Source organism: Pteronotus mesoamericanus, unplaced genomic scaffold, assembly GCF_021234165.1.
Source record: "Pteronotus mesoamericanus isolate MK-2021 breed Mesoamerican mustached bat unplaced genomic scaffold, CSHL_Meso_final contig_20, whole genome shotgun sequence".
Taxonomy (NCBI): domain Eukaryota; kingdom Metazoa; phylum Chordata; class Mammalia; order Chiroptera; family Mormoopidae; genus Pteronotus; species Pteronotus mesoamericanus.
The window spans coordinates 91,159,568-91,182,664 of record NW_026555085.1 but is presented as its reverse complement, the minus strand read 5'-3'; the positions used below and the strand labels follow the sequence as shown (position 1 = coordinate 91,182,664).

General features: G+C 37.8%; 1 protein-coding gene across 1 annotated transcript in view; it reads left to right on the top strand.

Moving 5' to 3' along the window:
* Positions 1-21,745, top strand: part of SHPRH (SNF2 histone linker PHD RING helicase) — a 72,168-nt gene extending 50,423 nt beyond the window's left edge. Inside the window, exons 25-30 of the mRNA XM_054570077.1 lie at positions 1,268-1,456; positions 11,585-11,677; positions 12,389-12,475; positions 13,180-13,358; positions 17,683-17,763; positions 18,915-21,745. Coding sequence (XP_054426052.1) covers positions 1,268-1,456; positions 11,585-11,677; positions 12,389-12,475; positions 13,180-13,358; positions 17,683-17,763; positions 18,915-19,011 — 726 coding nt within the window. The 3' untranslated portion in view covers positions 19,012-21,745. The remainder of the gene's footprint in view (positions 1-1,267; positions 1,457-11,584; positions 11,678-12,388; positions 12,476-13,179; positions 13,359-17,682; positions 17,764-18,914) is intronic.
* Positions 21,746-23,097: the final 1,352 nt, after the last annotated feature.

Sequence of the window (23,097 nt, the reverse complement as noted above, 5' to 3'; positions counted from 1 at the left end):
GGAGGGAGAGAGGGAGAGAAACATCAATGTTTGGTTGCCTCTCATGCGCCCCCTGCTGGGGACGTGGCCTGCAACCCAGGCATGTGCCCTACACTGGGAATCAACTCAGCGACCCTTTGGTTCGCAGGCTGGGGCTCAATCCACTGAGCCACACCAGCCAGGGCTAGTGCCAACATGTGTTTGCTCAATGTTTTTCCATAAGTGATAGGTGAAAACGTATTTCTAAAATAACTCCACCTTTTCGATTAAAGATGCATAGTGTTGAATATTGTTTCCAGTCACAAGATTGGATCTAAATAATTTGACTTTGTCATTTTAACATAGTTATTTGGTAATTGTACAGAAATTTCATACAGCTCACGTTGATTTACTTAAAATATTTCAAAATTATAGTAGCATAGCTTTTACTTAGCATTATTAATATCTAGTAATAACAGGATTTAAAGTACATATAACAGCAATCCTAGGGGAATTTAGACCATTATAACAATTAAATGTGTTTCTGTGTAGGTTAGTATATAGATGTCTATAAACTGGATGGCATGTTATTAGTTCTCCTCAATGAGGTTCTTATTTTTATCCTACCAACTTTGATTTACAAGATGTCAGAGCCTTTAGAACTGACACCTCGATTAAATGTAATGCTCTTCTACACCCCCTCCCACTGCCAAAAAGGGGAGAAGTCCCTGTAATATGCTCCAGAATGGATTATTGTGCCTTTCTTGAAATATGACTGGGGGGGGTTCAAAAATACCTTTTTATTTGTTTATTTGGGAATTTTTTAAATGTTTCCAAACCACTTTTAAAATAAATTGAGATACTAGCCCATCTTATGTCCTATGTAACAAATGCTTTAACATGTGAAAATACTAAGTCTGTTCAATAAGTTGTATAGACTGTATTAAGTATGATATTCAAATGAATGTTCTTCTTAGCCCCAGCATTGTATCTGCCATTAGAGTACTGAAGGGGTAATTCACATTCTTCCTAAGTACTGAAATGAGAACACCAACTAAGAATATAACGATGACTGTATTGTGCTCACTGTTAGGGTGAGTAGAACTAAAGACTATGAAAGCTTACTCTGGTTGGACATGAAAATCGTTCATTTAAATGTAGAACTTAGCCTTTATGACTTACAGAATATTAATATCATGAAATACTTAAGAAGTAAAATTATGACTCTGTCCTCCTTCAAATGTGTGTATAGATGGAAGGCATCTTTGGTAGCATCCCACTGAGGCGTGTTCTGTGTGTTCTCTTGTAGTGGGCAGTCCTGACCTGTGGGCACTGTTTCTGTAATGAGTGCACTTCTATTATTATCGAGCAGTACAGTGTGGGGTCTCACAGAAGTTCCATTAAGTGTGCCATCTGTCGCCAGACGACATCCCACAAAGAAATCTCATATGTCTTCACGTCAGAGAAAGCCAGCCAGGAAGAGGACATCCCTGTGAAGGTGAAGTTGGTTGAGAACATGCAGAAGTGTAGTCGGGGGAGGGGGAAATCAAAATCAAAACAAGGCTGGGAATGTGTAGAAACCGCTCTTGTCTGTGGACACACCGCCTGAAAGCCTCTCTTCCATCTCCCTCTTCCTGCGTGAGGAACACGAACATTTTTTCCATCAGACTTAGCGATAGTTGTGCCCATTATGGCAAAAAAGGAACTTCTTAGAATTCCAGTTCCCTGTTATTTTCTCTAGTATTTCTGTCTGCTAAATAGAGCTCCAGTTAAATTAGAGATTTATTTAAAGAAAGCTGCTTCCTCATTTTTCATGTAGCCTTGGATATCAGGGACAAAGGATATGCCCAACCAAGCGGAAGGGGAAAATAGATTGGTTACTGAAGTTAGTGTTCTTTCAAAACTTGGCTTTATTTTCCAAACTTTTTTCTCCCATGCTTCCTTCGGAATTTTAAAAAAGTAACTATAATTGGAAGTCTAAACAAGATTTATAATTAGACTTTCTCCCCAAGGGACATTTATTAATGAAAAGCCTCTCCTAGACATTTTTGTTCTTTATTTTTCTTAAATGTGGGTTTTTTCCCCCTAACCAAACTTAGATGAAGGACAAATAAATAAATGAATGTAGGATATAGTACAGTATACAGGCCAGAAGGGGTAGTTGAGAGAAGCGTGGCACGTGCTCTTAAGCAAGAGGTGTTAGAATTTTTTTCCTTAATTCCTTCTTCTCTGGCCTTTGATGTTCTCTTCTCTATTATGGGTGAAGAGAACATCATGGATAAAGATTGTATTTTTTAATAGAATTAACTACAAGTTGAAACTGCCTCTTACGCAGTTTCAGTTAAGATGTTAGTATATTAGGCAGTTGTTAGGATTCCTCCTCCCAAGAAAACTATAGTTGAAATAAAGAATATCTCGTTGCTGTTTATTCCCACTGTCATTTGAGTAAACCTGAAAATATCAGTTATGTTGCTCTCTAGAAAATAATAGTGTAGATTTGGAGAGACCAGTTTAGGAGGCTACAACGGTAGTGGTGGTGGCTTTGATTACGTTAGTGGCAGTGCAGAAGGAAAGGCGTGGATATGTTTAAGAGATATTTAGAGTAACGTTGATTAGGAACATAGAATGTTGGAGGGGTTGATGAAGAAGGAGATTTCATAGGTGATCTCCTAGTTTCTGATGTGAAAAATCAGGTGGATAATGGTGCACTTACTATATTAAGGTATTTGGAAGAGGAGTACATTTAGACATACTATCTTTGAGTATCTAAGACATTTAAGTAGAACTATCCAGCAACGTGTGTTAATATGTGGAGCTGGAGATTTAACAAACAAACAAAAAAATGCAGTCCCTGGCATAGGTGATCTTTGCAGCGATGAGAATAAATACGATACCTAAGGGAAGGAACATAGAAGTGCGTTGTAGATCAGGCCCTGCAGAACTGCATAACTTTTCAAAGGTGGAATAAAGGGAGCAGAGCTAAAAAGGGAGGCTAAGAAGGAGGAACTAGAGACATAGGCAGTCCAGGAGAATATTCAAGCGACAGAGGCCACAGGAAAACTCTGCCTCAGTAAGGAGGCAACTATCAGCACTATCCGATGATGCTGAAGGTCATTCAACCACAATATGGACTAATCTGGCTAATGAAGGTCATGGATGGTGTCAGAAGGAGCTCTGTCATTGGAAATGTAGAGGCCAAAAGCAGATTGGCGTGGAACGAGAAGTGAACAGGAAGTGAGTAAGTAGGAAGAGGAAATGCTCAGCTCTTTCACAAATCAACTGTGAAGTAAATGAGAGTCGTAACCAGAAGCAGAGACAAAGTACAGAAAGACTTTGTGTTGTTTTTTATTTTATTTTGTTTAAGAGAAGATTCTTGAGCATGTTTAATCTGCAGTAAAGAAGGATAGATTGATGATATAGGAAGGAGAAGGGATAATCTGTAATATATGTTTCTTGAAAAGACAGGGAGAGTGTTGATGCAGAAAGAAAAGAGAGATCTTATTGAAACCAAATAACAGGTGTAGGTTGGGCCACCGAGCAAATAAGCTGTAGGCACATGTGTTCTTATCAGAGAAGAGGCGACCTTAATTAGTCATTTTCAGAGAGGACAGGTGTTAGTACTCCAAATGTAAGTGTAGAATTGGGTGACGCAAGTGAAGCGAAGGGAAAAGGGCTTTAGAAGATGAAGCGGTGAGACCTGAGTGTTGAATGGGTTGTCCAAGTGGGCAGCATGTAGTATCTCAAGTTCACTTTATCCTACCCACCACACAGAGAACTGCTTTCCTTCTCTCTGCCTCTCCTCCTCTCTTCCCACTCCTGTGGTTTCTCCCTCCCTTTCCTTGTCATAAAAATAGTCTTTCTTAGCCCTTTCTTTCTCTTCTGTGTCTTCCTCTGGCCTCAGGCATCCCAAGGGCCACAGATGGCATCTGTAGCTAATAAGGGCTGCTGACTCCTAGACGAAAGCATTCGCAGGACAGGGAACAGCATAGGAAAGAACTGCTGCGTCAGGCCTAATGCACTGCAGTTTAGGAAGTGATTGCTCTGGCTACCGGTAAACAGCCCGGTCTCTATGAAACTGAACCACAGAGCCCATCAAACCTAACACCTGTTTATCCTGTGGCAGCTTTCCTAGACACCCAGGAGAGGGATTAGGACAGGACAGTTACATTTGTTATCCTGTTGGGACAGGAATATCAGTGCGCAAATGTGTTTATCATGCTCTGACTTCTTCCTGTCTTTCCTGGGCATCGATGAACACATGAATTAATTGAAGCATCTTGTAAAAAATCAGAAGACTGCAGAATTTACTAAAGTTAATTTCTTTTCGGTTATATGCATATATACTTGTATTTCCTTTTTATTATATAACATGACTGAATATTGTACCGATTATACAAGCAAGTTTTATCCCCCTCCCACCTTCTCACCTTGCTCTTTGCTGCTTACTTTTGCTTCTCGCTGCCTTTTCTGTCACCAAATACGTCTGCCACTTCTGCCACTTGTGCCCTTTTCTTACCTGTCACATTTCTGCCCTGGCATTTGCTACCTCTCCTTGAAGCATCAGCTTATTGTTTTCCCAGACTCTCACTGCACTCTCCTGACTGTCTGTAACTCTCCCACTAAACAGTCACATCATCTATGTCAGAGTTGAGGGTGTGACCAGATATTTAAAAAGATGGCTCTATGTGAATAACCATTATTCTGAAATTTAGTAAATACAAGATCAAACTATTCCTAAACTTAGGGTTTTATTTATTATTGGTTATCAGATTCCTGATCTTTTTATTAAACAATCCTGAGAAGTAATTTTTTTTATTCCATTATAGTTTTTGCATTATCTGAAATGTTTATTTCACTCTAAGCCAATAGTTGAGGCCCTTGGACATAATAAATAGTATAATATAATATCACACATAGTGCTTAATTATATAGCTGATCTCAGATAATAGATATTTGGAAAACATAAAAATAGTATTAAATAACAGAAGACATTCTTTCTACTGGTAATTTATAATGTAAGGAATTCTATTGACTGACCATAGAAATGAAAAAAATAGTGATATCACAGTGTTCTCTTTAGTGGATCCATTTAAGTTAAAGACTGTACCTGCCCTAACGACAGTGTGACAGTATTCCTAAATGACCCTTGGAACACACTGGGCATTTCACAAGGTAAACAAAATTCCCCTTGCAAGTTCTGACAACTGCCAGGCGTTCTGGATGCTGAAGTAGGCCTCCTGGCAGAACACGGGCCCCACGTGGCATGTTCCCTGTGTCCTGAGTTTGGCTAGGTTTCATATGAAGCATTTTCTGAGTGGCAACCCTGACCCTATAATAGACAAGGTTTTTATGTCATAAGAAGTTTCTATCCAGGAGAAAATACACTCCACGGATGTAGCCACCACAGGCAGGCGCCTTCCCACCATCCCATACACATGCTTAGGGTTTCACCTTCTCAAACTGTGGAGTGTCTAATAATTCACTGGCCTGCTTTTTAGAATAAAATGTTTTGTCAGGCCCATTCCCATAGGTTTTGACTTAGTTGATAGGGGATTCATTTTTAACAAGTAAATCTACTGATAATTGATACATTTTATGCAGCCTTTTCTATGGCGGGGGGGGGGGGGGGGGGGGGGGGGGCGGGGAATGATTGTATTTCTGCATTCAGACTGCCAGAGAAGCCTAGAAACATCATATGTCAAATTCTGTGGGTAGAATCCTGTTAGTCCCTTTCCTTTCTTTTTTCTTTCTTTTTTTTTTTTTTTAAGTTTCTGTTTAGTTGATTCAGAGGTGACTTGTGAAAAAGAAGTCTTGTACTTTCTAAACGTAATTAAAATAAACATCTGTGAGAAAACAATTGGAAAGTTCTGAGTTTAAAGTTGACAGAATAATTGGGTGAATATAATCCACAAATGATTCTGTTTAAATATAGTTATATGTGATTATTAACTGTTAAATTTAGAATGCAGTTGTGTGTTTTTGTTATAAATATCATGGGTAAATATATTAATAATTGCAAAAAAAAATTTCTACCAGTGGACAAATTAGCACTTGTAATTCTGAACTGTTGTTAGTCTAGTGTTGAAGGTAACAATAGCCTGCAATAAATTGAATATACAATGGAGACTTCTACAATTTAAGCCATAGAATATCTTTATGAAATTACCTTTATGAAGAACTTATACTTTGTGGAATGTAAACTTTATTAAAATGTAGAAAGGACATAGTTTTTGAGGTGAGGGCTTTGTTTTATTCACTAGTATGTCCCCAACATCTGGAATAATGCTTGGCATAGAATAGGTACTCAGTGAATAGATAGATGGATGCATGGATGGACAGACAGACAATTGAATAGTATTTGCACATAATATGCCTAAGATTCTTTGAGTCCAAATAAAATTTTTAATTTTTTTGCAGTTGGTAACTTGACAATCATTATGCAAATTGTTTAAAAGAACAGGGTAATATTTTGGTGTCCTTGTACACTTGGAAGATTTACCAGTCTAGTTGGAGTTTCCATTGAACTTCATTTAAGCAGCCTGTGAAAGCTGAGAGAGCCTCGCACTTGCCCCAGGCATTCACTGGAAAAGTATTCCCACTTTAGGAAACCGGTCATACAAGCTGCACAACAGCACTAAGTTGTATCTGTCGCTACTAACATGGGTTTTTTACATGGTGAACAGGTGCAGACAGAAATAAAACTATGTTAACTGGTCTTAGCTGAAACCACCGCGGATAGCACAGGCGCATTGGAAGAGTTAGCTCTACTTCAAAAAGAAAAGTCCAAAATGAAAGTAATGAAAATAATAAAATACCAAGACAAGAAATTACTTCCTCCAAACTGAACAGTAGTGGAAAACATTCAGGTTATTTGCAAGTTACAAACCAGCAAGGAAAATCTGTTACCTGTCACCAAGTCATAATCCAATTGGTCATATTACTGATTGGGGAGCATAGTTCTCTTTGGCGAAAGGGAGTTAAGCTATATAAATTTGCCTTCTTTAAAGTGATGTTCTTCAGTAAGATGAATTTTCAAAATATCCCTGGTCTCAAGACCTTTGATTCTTGTAGTGTTTAAAAGATTGCAAATACCAATCTAAGTAAAAATTGGAAAGTTAAGATATTACCTGTGCTCTGTTTTAGATGTGACTGTCCCACCTCTAACAAAGCTGACACTCACCATCCGTGGCAGGTAGCACAGACTCGCCTTCCATTTGACCCTAGAGCAGTAAGAGATGCTGCAGATAAAATTGTGTGAGCACCAGGGTGTTCACATAATTCAGAAGAGCAGTTTTCTTGTGATAAACACAGTGCCCATTGAGGTAATACGTTTAAAAAGTCCTAGAATTATACAGGCCTCCCACTCATGCCTCTAAAATGCTGTTCATCTGTAAGAAATCAGAGTAGACAAAAGGTATAATACATGGTGAGGCAAAAGTAGGTTTATAGTTGTTAGAAAGGAAACTAATACAATAATTAATAATAGTACAAGAATGAACTCCATGTACTCACAACCGTAAACCTAATTTTGCCCCACCCCGTATTTATTTTTATTAGAAATAATTTACACAAAGCTCACAATGAAAAGTAACTCTCTCCTCCATTCTTTCTTTGCCTTGCCACTATGACCAAATTCTATTTTTAGTTATAAAGATTTTTTCTATGACTTTCATTAATATACATAAATTTTGTTTCTTGAAATACTAGCTTTACACAGTATATATTGACTCCTCACTTTAAAATATGAGGAAATCTTTCTTTCCACATTCTAATTTTTCTATTACAATTTTTAAACATTCACATTTTGTTAGCTAACTATAGACATGTCTTCTATATCTAGAGAAAATCATTAAATGGTATATACAAAATTATATACCATTTAATGGTATATAATAATGTTCACTGTAGGACCCGTAGGGTTTGCTGAGTTTACTAAGCTTCCCTGGAGCTGATGATAGGTAGGTAGATGGAAAAGATCCATGCTGATCAACTGAATGAGATGACACCACCCTCCACTTGATGGTTTCTTTTAAGACCAGTTCCAATGGTTCAGTACACAATACCCAGATTAAATCCCATTGTCTTCCGTGATTGCTTATCTGAGCCACTCTAGCATTTATAAGTGGAAAAGCTAAAGATTAATCACAAGATTTTATTTGCCTCCTGTTAATCATTCTCAATGAATAAGTAATATGTTGAAAATTTTAAATTGTATTCTAGCCCCTTTTTATTTGTATTTTGTTCTTTGTCATGTATGGAATTGAGAAGGCTAAAAAAATGTAAATATTTTTTGCATTAAAAACTCCGATTGCATGTACTATTTAAAAGCTAGGCTCTAGGTGATAAAACAGTAAATGCCATTTATCCTTGTCTTAAAACAATATATCAACTGATGAATGACTCTGGGATATGATATTGTATAATATGAAGTTATTCTAAATAGATCCATGGCAGGGCAATTAACTGAGGAAAAAGCTGTTCTTTTCCAAATAAAATCTCTCATCTTTTTCTTATGAAAGGCAAATTTAACTGTCAAGCTCAAAAAAATAAAATAGTAAACTTGAAAAATACTTAGTTTTTGAATCCAGCTGTTATTCATCAAGCATTTGTGAGTTACTGTAACCACCAATGTGATTAATATAGTCCTTTGGCTTACATTATTTCATTTAACTCAATTAAATATGACCTCCATACCAAGAGATAGGAAAATATTTATGACATATAAACCTCTGACAAAGGTTTAACATGTACAGTATATGAGAGGTCCTACAAGTAAGATAGCCCAGTTTTTAAAAATTGGCAAAGGTTATGAATAGACAGTTCACAGAAAAGCAATACTAAATGTTCCGCAAATAATATGTAGTCCATTCTCAGGAACACGCAGACTCGATAAAAATTTGGTTCCTCATTTCTCCTATTAGATTGGCAAAAAGTTAAATTTTAACAAGTGTGCACATGTGATCAATTTAACTGTTAATAGCTAAAAGTTCTATCGTATTAGAGGGCAGTTTGATAGGGAATCTGTCAAAATCCAAATATCTAAAAAGTTCCTTTAACCTTTGATCAACTTCTACTTTGATGAACCTACATCTGCTTTGATGTTTGCATGTTTCCAAAGTTGTAAGTACAAGCACAGTCACTGCGCTATTCTTTGTCACAGTAAAAAATAACGAAAATCAATCTAAATATATATTAATAAGAAAATATTTAATAAACTGTTGTCCCCTAAGTATTGTGCAACCATTGAAATGAGGTGTCTATAAACGTCCTACATGAAAAGATTGCTAAGATACAAGGTCAAATGAAAGGCCCTGTTATAAAATATTTAGGGATTGTATGTACATTTTTATGTAGGCTTCTAAAGTGCATAAGAAGGTGTAACAGAATAAAAAAAAATTTAATTTTTAATCCTGTGTACTTCTATTGGCTTAATTGGCCAATTAATGTATAACAGTTTTTGGTAATTTTTTAAGTTTTGAAAAAAGTGCTTGTGATAGATCTAGCAAATAGGACAGAAACCAGATCCTTATCTAACTTTTATTCAATTTTTCCAGTTTACTGCATTTTCTGTGCTGCCTTTGTAGATCAGCAATTGTTTGTTGTGTATAACATTTTCATTTTATTTAACAACGAGTTATGAATTCTTACTAAGGTAGACTCATAGAGATAATGGATTTTCAACATAGTGTCTTGTAACTTGAAGCAACATTTTTTATGATAATTTAAATGTCTTCAAGTAGTCTAAAATATGAAATCTTTTGTCTTGGAGAAACTGCCTCAACACATTGATGTAACATAAGGATGATACATTTATTGCCTTTGTTTTCAAAAAGTGTGCAGGGCATGCCTGCTCAAACCAAGAGCTAAGATGAATATGGCACCCACTCGTGTCTCCATTGTTCTCATTCTCACTAGCCACTTGCTGTCCATCTGGAAGAAACTGGTAGTAAGGTCATCTCTGCTCATCTAGGTTCTGCCAAGCAGAGCTTTGGATTTCTGGACTTCCATATTCATCTTTTTTCATAGGGAGGAGTAACTGGACTGACACCAAGTAGTTCTGAACTACGGCACTTGGAAGGGATCGCTGAGAGCAACCAATGAGCTGGCCAGACTTCGGTAAAAGGGAGCCATCTGGTCTTTTCCTTCATAGAGTCAGCACTCCGTTTCGGGAGCTACTTACAAAAAAGATGATGCTGTTTCTGTAAATTTTTATAAGAAGCAGCTTAATAGATAGAAGGGTTCATAGTTATCTTGATATTTTATTTGGATATCTTTTTGAAAATAAGACCTTGAAGGGATATTTTTCTCTAAACTCCAAAATGATCACCATATGCTAATTTTGGTTTTCTCTTATTTGAGATAATTTTGCTCTTAATACATTATTTATTTACATAATTTTGCTCTTTATAATTTTTAGACTGGAATAGATTTCTTGTGTTTTTTAAACTTCCAAGAATAACTGAAAGTCTGCATATCCAGAGGAATAAGTATAGGCTTGGGATTTTAATATCAGAATTTTAAAACTTTCCCATAATTCCGCCTTGCTAACTTGCAATTACCATAGCTTTCTTCCTTGTTTTGTTTGTAGTCTAATCGTTTAATGTCCCTTCTGTAAAAGTGATGAGAGGGGTGGTGAGTAGCGCTGCTGTGGGAATAGTTTTACTTCTTGTTGGTTAGATCTTCCCACTTGTGGAATAATCTGCCCTAGGATAGTGCTTGTATTTGCAGTCTCAGAAAGATAAATTATTGAGTGTCTATTATTTGCCTGGTATTAGGCAAAATGCTTTGTATGCATTTCTCATTTAACCCTCACAACAACCTTTGGAAATAGATGTGATCATCATCCCTGTTTGACAGATAAAGATCAAGGCTAGCAAGGTTAGAATCCATAACTAGTGAGATGCAGAACTGGCAGCTGAATTTAGATTTATCTTACTCAAAATCCCATGCCCTTAACCTCCATGTCATGCTGTCTCCCAGAACATTCCAGAATAAAAACTTTCTCAGTGAAGGCTATAAAAACACTTGCTTATCTTCTTTATTTTCTGATTTCTTTCTTTTTTTCTCACTGACATACTCTTAGAGGGGAAATGGGTATGCAAAAAGCACTCTGTCTTTATCTAGCTTTGTTTACAGCTCATCCAAGAGGACATCATTTGTACCTCTGTCGTTGTCCTTTGTAATGCCATTGTAAGAAAGGACTTTTCATGGGTTGGATCCTTCACTGTTTGCTTAAGTTAATTTTAATTCACTGTATTTTTAATATCTCCAGTGCCATAATGTCTGAAATTAATAGTGTATTTGGATATAAATTGTGCTTATCTAAAGTAACAAAATGTTGTAATTACAAACCTGTCCACTTAACTAAAATATCTTACCTTCAGGGTCATATCACTGTATGAATTTTTTATGTGCTTTTATGTTCAGTTCTCTCAGAGTATTAATTCCATAACTTTTACAGTTTGAGGCTAAAGAAAATTTCCAGCAAGTACAAAATTTAAAAAGGTTAAACACATATGTACCTGTCATATAGTTTTGATAATAAAAGTATTTTATGTTGGTGTTCCTTTCCATTGTTTACTTAATGTTACTTGGTAGTAATGTGTTTTCTTCTTTGTGTTCAAAGGGCAGTCATTCTACAAAAGTGGAAGCTGTGGTCAGAACTCTGATGAGAATCCAGCTGAGAGATCCAGGAGCTAAAGCACTCGTTTTTTCAACGGTACAATCAGCATTTTCATCCCCAGTATTAATGCAGACTGGCCTTCTGTCTCTAATCAGTGTATATCTGAGAACTAATTATTAATGTTTGCCGTAACATAGGTGAGATTTAGAATTACTGATAGATTTTTCCACATGAGACTTTTTTCCATATCCATAAGATAGAATTATTTTTATAGGATTGCATGATGCTTCACAAGATAGTTCCTATAGCTACATTTTATGTTTTTATATTAGTTTTACTTAGAGATTTTCTTAAATTAATAATTTTTAAAATTGGGGTGCATAGCCTTGAAAGTTTCATTTCACAAATGAACTTGATTGTTTAAGAAAAAAAATAATCAACTGAATAACATTGAATAAAAATCTAGTTTTCATTTTAGAGAGGTAAATAACCACATTTATTAAGCACTCCGGTATTTATTTTCTATTATTTATATTTATCTTAATTCAGTTCTCAAAGATGCTTATTTTATTTTACCCTATTTGTAACCAGCATTTGGTTTAAAACACACACACACACACACACACACACACACACACACACACACACACTGCCATTTCTAGATGGAACTAAATATGGATGGTACTTTATGGTTTTGTGTTTACTTAATTCTGAGGTACAAAAGTTATTTTGACTTAGTTTCTTTTCAGATTCTCTTTATGTGAAAGCTATGTATAAATATTTCCTTACTGTCTTATGTGTTCTTAGTGGCAAGATGTCCTAGATATTATTTCAAAAGCTCTCACTGACAACAACATGGAATTTGCACAGATCAGTCGTGTTAAAACATTTCAGGTATGTCAAGAAGATTTTCTCATGATTTTTAGAAGTAGATTCAGTTGCAAATTGAAACTTAACTGTGTTATTTTTATGTATTGTCTTGTTTCTTGATTAATTATAAAATGTTAAATTAAACAGCGAAGTAGAGAAACTGTAGTTTTCTTTCTGTTCAGTTATGCCCTTAGCTAGATCCTTCTGACTTGAGGTACATTTCTTTAATGTAGCAAGAGATGGCCTTTGATGTACCTTTTGAGTGGACAATGGCCTCATGTCTCAGAGATTAGGTTCTAAAGACATCACATCAGGCAAAACTGCATGTGGTCAGATTCTCCTTACATCACTCCCAGCACAACAACCGGCGCACACCCAAAGAGGCACACAGGAGATCGCGTGACAATTGAGAAAATTTATGTCTCTTATCTCATACTCAGTCTTACTCAGTGTAACACATTCTTTCTCTTTCTCTCAGCTCATACAGTTTAATTTGCATACATCACATACATGTATCCTGGGAGTCCACTTGAGTGTATATGACACTTCCTCATAAAGTCAAGCAACAAGTTTATGTTTTCTAAAATTGGTAATTTTACATTGAATTTTCTTAGCTGTTGCATTCACAGTGAAATGGATACCATTAGATATATTTAACATAGGCTATAATATACTGCTCTTATTTTTAAATGATCCAGCTAAAATTTAAATGTACCTTTCTTTTTTAGGAGAACCTTTCAGCATTTAAACATGATCCCCAAATCAATATTTTGCTGCTGCCCCTGCACACAGGTTCTAATGGATTAACTATCATTGAAGCTACTCATGTTCTGTTGGTGGAGCCCATACTGAACCCTGCCCATGAGCTCCAGGCCATAGGAAGGGTGCACCGAATTGGACAAACAAAGTAAGGACTTAAATTAATATCAGCCACATTTGCTTCAAGTTCCTAAGATACCAATCATTGTTTAAACTCCTCCTTTATGTTCATCATAACCTATTCACTTTTCATCTCTTCCTCATTTACCAAATTTTCAAGTACTAGTATGTGACCAAGAGACATTCTGAGCCCTGACCTATGTGGTTGCTCAGTTGGTTGGGCATTGTCCTGCAAAGTGAAAAGTCCCCAGTTCAATTCCCTGTCAGGTCCCCAGTGGGGCACATACGAGAGGCAACCGATCAGTGTTTCTCAGTCACATCGATGTTTCTTTCCCTCTCCTTCTCCCTCCCTTCTCCTCTCTCTCAAAATAAATAAATAAAATATTTAAAAAGAAAGACATTTTAAGAGATTTCCAACCCTCCCTTCTCCAAGCAACAAACCCCCAAATTCTCCTAGATTTTTGTCTTTTCTCTTTCACAAATTACCCTGATACTTCATCAAAGCAGTTTCTTAAAATAATTAAGACAACTGCAAAGATGAAGACATCCATCATAATTTTGGGAAAAATTGATTTTTCATTGTCTTAGGTAGTTTGTACTTAAAAGAAAGCACTGAGTTTTGCCATGATACCACATTCCTATGTATAATTCAAAACATATTTTTGGCCCAAACTTTCAGGAAAAAAAGTCTTCCATTTTAATTTTTTAACTCAATTTTTTATTTATTTATATTTAGGAACAAAACCGATTATCGTATTCCAGGGTACTATTTTTTATACAGATATCGCTATTGCTTTCTAGAGTTTTGCTTTTAACACAGAAGTGTAAATAAAAGAATTAAAAATATATAGATATGGAATTAGTACTACCCATGTATAATGCACATCCTTATTTTTCCCTTAAAAATTTGATCAAAAATGTGCACATTATACATGGCAAAATACGAGTGTATTTCATGCATGACTAAAGACAAATTATCTCCTTTTTAAATTCTTCTCCCTAGGAAAAGAGAGCCCCACTCTAAGACGGACAGGTCTACTATAAGATAATTAGATTTAGTTTTAGGCCCAAAGCAAACCAAATAGCACATACTATATAGTCTGTACCACTTTTATTCAAAGAAATGCATCCATATGAAGAACTTATTAAATAAATATTGATTTAGTACCTACTATATGTGAGGCATTGTGCTGGATACTGAAGAGTCAAGTTGAATAAGACAATCTATTGCCCCAGTGAGGTTACCATGTAGTAGAGGAAACATGACTGAACATAATGTAGTAGAATATGCAAAAATACAATAGAAGTATCGTGGTTACAAAGGAAGGGAATTGTCAGTGTGTGCCCTAGAGAGTCAGAAAAAGCTTTATTAGGTAGTGAAGTCTTGAAGGAAATTGGGCTAAAAAGGGGTGTTTGTGCAGCCAAAGAGAGTCTAACCATCCTAATCTTTCTAGGGACTGTAAGGGGTTTGCAGTCGCTGAGGTGTGAGGTGTCGGGTGGAATGGCAGGAGAAGGGGTCTTCTATGCCGTGCTCAAAAATACGCGCCGCTCTGTGAGGAATAGCCGAGAACGAGAGAACAAGTGATGACTTCATTTTAAGCAAGAAAGAGGCATGTTCATCTAACAAATTCAGAGTACAGGTGGCTGGCCAGGAGAGCGTTATGAAGAAGGTAATATTTGAGCAAAGAGATGGGAAGTGAGATAAAGCTGAGGGGATAGACCTTGGGGAAGAATGTTCAGGGAGATGGTACCCTCAGTGCAAAGGCCAGAAGTCAGGGGTCTGCCTGGTATGCCGCAGCAACAGGAGGGAGCCAGAGTTGCTGAAGTAAAGTAAGCAAAGAGGAATGGAGTAGGAGATGAAGTCAGAGAGCTTGGCTGGGGCGGTGGGTGTGTGTTGGGCGGGGGTGCTGTGATATAGGGTCCAGGGCCGTTTGGAGGCTTTGAGCAGAGGAGTGGCATGATAGTCAGTGTTACAACAGTCATTCTGAGAGGGAAGCAAAGGCGACTAGAAACAGGGAGACTAGTCAGAAGACAAGTGCAGTAATTCTGGTGAGAGTTGACTTGACCTGGACCATGTTAATAGTAGTGGAAATGATGAGACGTGGTCGGGGTCTGGATTTATTTCGACGGGAGAGCCAATAGTATTTTTGGATGGATTGGACATGGTATATAAGAGAGTCGGGATTAACAACATGGTCTTTGGCCTGGATACCCGAAGGATAAAGCAGCTTTCAGTTGACCAGGGGAAGACTATAAGCAGAGCCGATTTGGTGAGGGAAGGGCAGACTTTATTTTAGATACAAGTTTGAGATGTTTATTAGACATCCAAATGGAGATGTCTATTCTGTAAAGATGTCCGGAGTTTAGGAGAAAAATCTGGAAGTCACCAGCATACACGGGTAGTGTTTTTAAGTCTTGAGACTACATGAGATTACCAATGGAGAGAATGTAGATAGAGAGGAGGACCAAGGGTGAAATTCCAGAACATCCCAAAGTTAAAGGCTCTGGTGAAGAGGAAGAGCCAGCAAAGAGGACAAATAAAGGTCAAACGGTACATTAGGAAGAAACTGGAAGGGAGCGCTGTCCTCGGAGCCAAGTAAAGAATGTAACTCAAGAGGGAGGATACATATGATCAGCTGTGTCATGTACTGTCTGAGTGTCAGGTGAGGTCAGGATCGAGGACTGATTATTAGATGTAGCAGCTTGGAGATCAAAGCCAGCTTGGGTGGAGGCGGTGGCCTGATGGGCGTGTAAGATAGGATAGGATTTTATTTACTTATTAACAAACACACAGAGCAGAGAGGGTTAAGTCACTTGTCCAGGGCCACACGGCCAGTAGAAGTGGTGGCAGACCTCACACAGAGCCGTTCAGCCTCGGCAGCCCCTGTGGCGCTGGTAGGGCCGGTGCTGTGAGGAGTCCTGCTACAGAGAAAAGGAAGAGGGAGGGGTCAAGAGAGGTTGCTTTTTCCTTTTCTTTGGGAGAAATAATAGAGTGATTTCACTAGAAACAGAAAAACTAATGAGGCGAGAGGAGGGAGGAACGCCAGAACGATGTTCTTGAGCCGGCAAGAGGTCCAACGCTCCGCGTGGAGTCTGGTTTCAGGCAGAAGCGCAGGTCACCTGCTGTCGCGTGTAGGGAGGCTCAGTCTATTCCGGACTGAGCTCCAGGCCCGGATGCACATGCCCATGCCTGTCTCTACACCTGCATCTTTAGACTCAACACCTCCCTTGGGCGCCTAATAGAAAACGCAAGATGAACACGGACCAGACAAAACCACCCCTACCACGCTGCCGCCCACGCCAGGGCTGCCCCGCCTGAGAACGCGGCCCTGTCGTGGCTAGCAGGGGTGTCCGACCTTCTGGCGTCTCTGGGCCACAGTGGAAAAAAGAGGCGTTGTCTTGGGCCACACATTAAATATGCAAACACTAACAAAGACTGATGAGCAAAAATAAAGGTTTTAAGTAAATTTACAATTTTGTGTTGGGCCGCATGCATAGCCATCCTGGGCCGCGGGTTGGACATCCCCAATCTATCGCTTCTTAAGCCAGAAGTCTACAACTCTTCCATATTTCCCGTCTCCTATCTCATATCCAAACCATCACGTAGGTCTTGTCAGCCCCACTCCAAAAAATACCCCCAGCCTACTGCGTGCTGCCTGCCTTTGCTGATGTGACCAGTGTCCACCCACCCTCTCACCTGGCTGACTGCAGAAATGCTTAACGGGCTACGCCGTCTCCACTTTTGCTGCCTAGCAGTCCAGCCTCCACACGGCAGCCAAAGGGATTCCTAAAGCATAATCAAATGTAGCTCAAATCGTGCATAAAACCCACACCATAATCCAAATTCCTGCCGTCCCCTTACCAGACCCTCTCCGGTCTGATCTGTGGCCCGTCTCCAGTCTCGTGTTCCGGGCGCTCTCCAGCACTCAACAACCTGCGTCTGCCCCGCCAGCCCTCCCTCTGCCCCTCGGAGGGTTTCAGCCTGGGCCAAGCGCGCTCCCTTCCCAGGACGGCGCATTTATTCACTGTTTCTTCTCTGAGGGCACTCTTCCCGCTCTTGCTCGGCTTAGCAGCTTCATTCCCATCCGCTGTGTTTCAGCTCACATGTCAGCCGCCTCCTGGCATTATCTACCTGAAAACATCATAATTGTTTATGTGTTTATTGCATCTCGCCTCATTAGAATGTTAGTTCGTGGAAATTAAATGGTTTGTTTTATTCACTGCTGAACCATTGTCAGGCCCCCAGCACCTTCGTCAGTACCTGCCAGCTGACTGATGACAGCATAGGCTAAATGAAGTGTTCTCATTATTTCTAAGATTTTTTAAACTTGTAATTGTTATGTGCCTCCTAGACCTACCATTGTACACAGATTCTTAATTAAAGCAACAATAGAAGAAAGAATGCAAGCAATGCTGAAAACTGCAGAGAGGAGGTGGGTAACGCTTAGTTGATGGGGAAGTTTTTCTGTTTATGTGTAAGGTTGTGTGAGTGTTTGGAGCTGCATCACCGAGATGACCACTTGGCCAACCAAAAGGTGCAAGTGGGAATGCTTTTTGAAAGCAAGGCGTGGTGTTTTGCATATTCGGAATTTTCTATTAATGCTCATTCTGTATTTGACTTAACATTAATAGGGATTGTAATGTATACAAATATTTAAACTCTCCTACATTTCTTTGCTACATTGGATTTTTAAATGAAATCTATCTTCATGCCCAACGCAAAAGCCTTAGTCTGATAAGTGTAAAATGAGACTTACATATTTTACCATGCATAGTGTGCACTTTTTTGCCCAAATTTTAAGGGGAAAAATAAGGATGCACATTATACACGAGCAGTGCTAATTCCCATGTATAATGCAAATTATACGTGGAAACTGGTGCTGAAGCATGGGTGCACATTATACACGGCAAAAAACACGGGTAAGTGCTGTTTTGAACTACTTGTTAGTTACATGCAGATAGGAAGGTCTGGACTTAAAATTCTGCTGGTAATTTGTTAATGTTAATTCCAAAGGCAGAATAGCAGCAGAGACCAAAACAGCCTTAATTTTAAAACCTCAACTTGGGAATCCTAAAACTTCTCAATATTTATTTCATAACTTGTTTTCTCTAAAGTCATTTTGAAACCATAAATGCCTCACTGTACCCTCATGAGATAGATGTGACTGGGAGGTGTGCCCAGCGGGGGGTGGTTTCCTTCACAGGGGCGTGTCCACAGGGGGCTTGGCAGAGTGAGCAAAGGAGCAATCCGAAACCTGGAATTGTCTTCCATCGGTGGCTTATGAGAAGGAAAGAGGCCACCACAAGAGCTTTTGCCTCAAACATGAAGGCTTTTTGTGGTGGTGGTTTCCATACATACCAGAATTCAGTGAATATATTTAAGCTGCCTCAATAAAATAGCGATTAGCATTGCTGTGGAAGTTCTCTTGAAACAAATTAACTTTGGATCATAAAAAGGTAAATTGTAAGGTGAGAGCATTAGTAACAGTTGAGGGGGGAGCATGTCTTTGTTTTATTAGTAGCACAATAAAATAATTTATTCCTTGGGTTTCTTTCTGCCCCTGCTCACTTGGAAAATGTGCAGTCACACGAACTCAGCGGGGAAGCACTCGGAGGCCTCCGTCTTGACGGTGGCGGATCTGGCAGACCTGTTCACCAAAGACACCGAAGACCTTGAATGAAGCGCTCTTGATTCAGTCTGCAAACTTTAACGTATTTAAAGACTCTCATAGCTTGTGGAGCGAAGTTATAAGTGAAGCATCCAGTAGATGTCAGTGTATACTGTCCTTAGTTGAATGAATTTCTTTTCTCTGAGTTGTACAGTGCCCTAGCAGTGATTGAGCCCTTTTCAATATACTGTTTCCAGAAGACCTATGAAGATTTTTAATTTTTCACTCTTAATAAAACATTTATTTTTGTTCCAAAGGATATCTATATGTGAGGGAATTGAGACAGGTAATACGTACTTTTCTTTCCATAACGTTTGTCTTAAAACGAGTTGGATTAAGAGAAAGTAAACTAGCCTAGTTTTATATGACCTAGTTCTTCAGCCAACGTGAATCTCATTTTCGGAAGGGCCTACAGTATCTTTAGCACATAAGTCAGCAATATCTCGTTAGTAATATTTTAAGTAGATGATGAATTATATTCACTCCTAGTTAAGTAAATTTAGAATATAACTCCATACATAGTAACATTACAGTAATACCATTCCAACAGTAAGTTAGTATTAGGCCATTATTTCTTTTTTTCTGTATCTTGCTATGAAAAATTGAAATACTGATCATTTTTCCTATTGTTATTACATGTTAAGTAGTGTCAGGGTAAACAGTTAACTTTAACTAGGGTTTTTCAGTGTATTAATGTTTACCTTAAAATTATCTAACCTGCTTTCTCTACTTTTATTTTTTCTTATTGTTAAGTTTTTGTGTGTTTTAAGATGGAGGTATCTGTAAATATTACAATTTTTGTAACTTCAGTCCTTATCATTGTAACATGGAAATATGGCAGGTTTTTAAAAAATCATTATATTGACGTCCTGCAGTCTTTTCCTTTCCCATGTTCTGTGTAACTAGACTTTCAACCACAAATATCTAAATTTATTATTGGGTTTCTTATTTTATTCCACTAGTACTTATCTCAGTGACTAGTATTTTATCTTTGAAGTAAGAGAATGTCATATTTACATAAGCAAATAATTGCAAGTGCTAATAACTTAGTGTTTCTTCTTCTGTGAAGAATTAATGGACTTTGAAATTGGTAACTAAGGAGTAGTAGATTATCATATCCTAGTCATTTGATGTAATACAAATGTTCTCGTTTTGTTTTCTTTGAGCCTTCAAAGTTTTAAATGACCCTCAGGACTCATTAGCTTCTGCTTAGCTACCCAGAAACCTGTAACAGAAATGTCCCCTGGATCACATGTGTCCGAGAGGCTTTGGTGCTTAGTGAAGGTGCATTTTCTTATTCTAGGTTTGACGTAAACAGCTGAAGAAAACACACACACACTTTTGGTGCTTATTCTTCAGTTGAAGAAAGATATGCATTGATTCTTTTGTATGAAATGAAACAGAACTATTCTTTTTTACAGCTCTTTACATATTGTAAAGAGCTTTCCTGTACATTCATGTGTTTAGTTTGCCCAACAACCCTGTGAAGCTGGTATAATTAATACCACTCTTGTTTTGAAGGGAGAGAACCAAGATTCAGAAACATTGAGAAACGAGCCTGTGACCCACGCAGGCGAGACCGCGCAGCGCGGGTCTCCAGCTCTGCCTCAGAGCTCGCGTTCTGTCTCCCCAGCATCTGTGATGTCAACTCAGAAACCCAGTGGTTATGATTTAATGATGCGCATATTTTAGTATTTCTATTTGTTTCCTAGTGTTCCTTTTGAGCTGCAGTTGTAGGGGAAGCAATTTGATATGCTTCAATTTTGTAAAAAACTATATATACATATAAATATACCTATCTGTACTAGAGGAAAAACTCTTATTTATTTCTGTAAGATGTCATCAGTTAATAAATATTTTAGTGGAAGTTGAAATCTGGGGATTTATTTAATTTCTGAGCTGTAGAACATGCAGTGTGGGGTTTGTTTTCTTTTTTGGTTTTTTGTTTGTTTTGGTCTCAACAAAAGATGTCAAAATTGTTTATACTACTGAATCCCATATTTTACAGACATTTGTACTTCTTTAAAACAATTGTGGCAATTCTTCCAAATAATCGTTCAAAACAAATTCAGATCTAACCCAAGAAGACGTGTCTTCTTGGCTGCAAACGAAGGGCTTTTTTGTTCCCTTCCTCCATCACTGTATGTTCTCTGAAATACCACTTTGCTTATAACAGCTGTTTTTAAATGGGTGCTGTACTAATGAATCATGAGAGAGAATGAGACAGCTCCAGTCCTTAAGAGAGGACAAAACCTTAAATGTGTTTTGACGTAGGGAAACATTTTCTATTAAGTGAGTCAGGTGAGCTTATAAGACTGAAAAGACAATTATATACAATGTAAAATACATGTACCTAATTCTGTAATCTTTTGCTTCAACCCCAGATAGCATTGCTGTGTTTTACTGCAATTTTTATTTCTGCTCTTGGCATATTGATGCATGTATTTGATTTTAGTGATCGGTCCCTTTTGTGTCACATTAATAACAACACACTAAAAACTCTTATCATGATAATTCAACATGCAAATCACCAATACCTTACAAGTTAATTAGTCAGCCTAACTGTACTTATCAAAATGTTTAGGAACTGAATTGAGCAATGTAAAGTTAATCATCACCTCAAACAAAGGAAGAAATGATGTCTGAAATCTTCCCGGGCTCTCATTTACTAGTTCTCCCGAGATTTAGGGTGTTAGAGTTCTTGATGTTTATTAAACTCAAAAGATCATCTTTAAGAAATGCCAAATGACCTCAGGTGTAATTAAATTGAATAAAAAGTATCTCAGTTTTTCTAGAATTTAAAATCCCACCATAATATGTCATTTCATAACTTTTAACTGGCATGCCAATATAAAAATGAAATGTCATTAAAACAGTATAGTACAAACGACGCATTTAAAGTCTGGCTACTCTGATAAAGGAATTCTAACCTTCAATAGTATTTCTTCAAAGTAGAATGGATTAACTTCAACTCTGTATTTCATAAAATTTATGAGAATCTCCATATACTTCTGTTACATTGTACAGAATGTAAACCGCTTGCAGGCCTTCCTTTAGAGGAGCGATTTCCAGCCTTTCTCATCTCATGGCACTTGTAAACTTACTAAAATTCTGTGGCTCACCAGAAAATATACTTTCTGCTGATCTGACAAAAAATAGATATAATTTTGATTTGCACACCAGACAGCTATTGTGTTGTTTGTTGTCCTTTTGTTTTTGGGGGGTTTTTTTGTTGTTGTTGTTATTTAACAATCTAAGAGAAAAGAGTTGAGTGCCCCTGACTAAAATAGTCAGGTATTGCATGTTTTAAACATTCTTGTGGCACACCGGTTGAAAATCACCACTTTAGAAAGAGGATCATGTGAGTAATTGATCACCCAAAAGAGAATTCAGCCCTCACAGTATGTATGCAGTGTTCATAGGGTTGTTACCCGTCCAAAAGTTCGTGTGCCCGGCACTTCATAAAGGCCAATATTCAATATGTCAGAGTTTGTAGTAAGGAAAGATTTATTGATTGAGAAGCTCCCTGATCCAGAAGATGGGGGTCAAACCTATCTTAGGCAAGCACAAAGTCCAGACTTCCTTTAAATCCAGGGAAGGAAAAAAAGGAGGGGCTGTTTTTGTAAAAATTCAAGTCCAAAGCTGAGTTCCTGTAATGATTACCAAGTGAAAAGCAAGAGCTATTAGCCCAAAGGCCATCATGGGAAGAACTCAGACCCCAACAAGATGGCATTAGAGAGACCGAGCATTTCACTCTGTTATCGAGTAATACAAGAGGAGAGTATCACAAGAGAAGAGAAAATAGGGTAGCATAAGAACTGGGCAGGGACCAAAATTACCATCACTAGCCTTCCCATGCCTTCATCAGCGTTTCGGGGGCTATCTCTGTATCTTGTCTTTGAAGGTCCTGCACCATCTGTCGTATCCTATTCCATTTTTTCATATCAATGGCTCTCAAGACTGATTTTGTTCACTGCAACTGAATTTGTTATATTGAAACCAAATCTTTTGTACTGCAGCTTATGCTTTTTTCCTTGCAAAACAAATAAAATTTAACCTCCATTGTCTGTGTGATTATTTTTCATACAGGTGACTCTT